The 1,970-nt window shown below is 37.2% G+C and overlaps 1 protein-coding gene across 1 annotated transcript; it reads right to left on the bottom strand.

Annotated features, from left to right (window-relative positions):
- Window positions 1–207: 207 nt before the first annotated feature.
- Window positions 208–828, bottom strand: LOC128989335 (uncharacterized). The gene has a single exon (XM_054411216.1). It carries the CDS (start codon window positions 826–828, stop codon window positions 208–210), a length of 621 nt encoding a protein of 206 aa, XP_054267191.1.
- Window positions 829–1,970: the final 1,142 nt, after the last annotated feature.

Raw genomic sequence — 1,970 nt, 5'->3', positions numbered from 1 at the left:
AGGAGTCATTACAACGTGCAAAAATGTTGTAATTTGGAATATTGAATAAATTTAACTCATCGGTGTTAATCCAAACTTCACTTAATACAATAAAGGTAATATCTTGTTCTAATTGAGAAAATTCTATTAAAAAATTATTAAAGTTTTGTCGTAGCAATTAATGATCTCAATATAGGACAGTATGTATCCATTGCTTTTGACGATGGTTTATTTGAGCTTTTTGATGTCAGCCTCACTGTAAATCCTGCGACACTTATCCTTATCAGCCTTCCTGATAAAGAATTTTCCCTCACGGCACCACGCGTATTTGATGCCTACTTCAGCACATTTCTTTTTCAAGTCAGACAAAAACACCTTATTAGCTGGAGACAAGTGCTCATTAATGTACAGTTTCGCTTTTGGGAAAGACGAGTTTACCTGGTCCACAGTCACAGATTCCTTGAGCTCCCTGAATTGTTTCAACCACGTGTCTCTAGTGGATCTGCCGATGAACTGGACCACGAGGGAAGGGACCCGGTCTTTGCGGAAGCTGGGTACTCGGTGTGCTGCGTTGATCTGGGACTCCTCCACCTCCAGGCCGATGACTGCACCTACGTCCTTCACCAACTGGATGACATCCTCCCTGGGGGTGACTGGGATACCGCTAATCTCGATGTTGCTGCGTCGGGTATATTGTTCCAGTGATCGAGTCCGGTCTTGTAGGTCGGTGACTGTTTCTCGCAAAACCTCATTTTCTTTTTTCAGAACTTGCACTTCCGATCTTAAATTTTCCATTAATTTGGTAGATTCGTCCACTTTTTCTGAAAGAAAATTCAGGGATTGCGACATTTCGGAAACTTCTTTTTTTACGTTTTTTAACTCAGTAAAAAGTTCTTTTTTTAAACTGTCCAAAACTTTAAGCAAAAATTCCTTTGTTATCGGCGTACTTGAGCCGGAACTTACACTGCCTTCTCGGCACTCCCTACACCTCCATTGCTTTGCTGTACGAACCTTCTTCTCTTCTATATCTTCTTTCACACAGTTTACATGAAACGATTTTTTGCAATTACCGGCACAACTTATCACTTCAGTAGACTTGCAGCTGCCAATGTCCACGTTGCAAACGCCACAGGTAGCTGGCATTTTAATTTATGTACGTAAAAAGCACTTTTTTAACTACACAAGGCCGTTTAGACAAACACGCCACACACGTGAAGTAGTAGCGCGACGTGAGCTTGCGATACGGTAGCGGAGCAGTACGTCTTATCGGATCGGCTGACCCGACTGAACTGAACATTAAAAAAAAAATTCAAAACATTAAAAAATTCTTAAGTACGAGTTAAAAATTTAAGTTTACATAAAAATAATGAATGCATATATATGTTCCTTTTACTGTCCTTTGCTGACATGCATGTTCATAAACTAGCCACCGTATTGTACAGGTGTCATAGTGTACATTTTATATGGAGTGACGTATACAATCGTATGTAACAGCTCAGTGTTGAAACGTAACAGAAACAACAAACTTATAATGCTTCCATTGCATAAATAAACATACAGCCCATAAAAATAATATCAGTATCATGATGTATAAAGGGATTACTACGATACTGTATTTTTCCCAAACATAATTCGCCATAGCTTCATAGATTTTCTAAAACATCTAGTGTGGTGGTTTGGTTTTAATATTAGTTATTTATTAACATTTTAAGACGCTTTGAGATTAACCGAATTTACTGAGAACGATTTATGTAAAAATTATTCAGCAGATTTTACATAATTTTACTTTGTTATTTTTCTTTCATTTATATTATTGTTTTAGTCAACAATATTTTTTTCCAAAATTTCGTTGAAACCTGTTATATAATTGTTTGCTACACAATAGGTAGATGACCCGGCAAATAGCCACAGCATCATTACTCTGGAGGCCAAGGAAATATATACATTATATTATGAATGAAAACGACCTAGAAAACAGGAATATTTTTCAT

This window comes from Macrosteles quadrilineatus, unplaced genomic scaffold (assembly GCF_028750875.1).
Source record: "Macrosteles quadrilineatus isolate MER2022 unplaced genomic scaffold, UCM_ALF_1.0 Scaffold_3__2_contigs__length_128488019, whole genome shotgun sequence".
Classification (NCBI taxonomy): domain Eukaryota; kingdom Metazoa; phylum Arthropoda; class Insecta; order Hemiptera; family Cicadellidae; genus Macrosteles; species Macrosteles quadrilineatus.
This window is presented reverse-complemented; position numbering and strand designations above follow the sequence as displayed.

Bases quoted from the DNA above. Each gene is read 5' to 3' on its own strand.
- LOC128989335 (XM_054411216.1), bottom strand. From the start codon at position 828: ATGTCGCAATCCCTGAATTTTCTTTCAGAAAAAGTGGACGAATCTACC.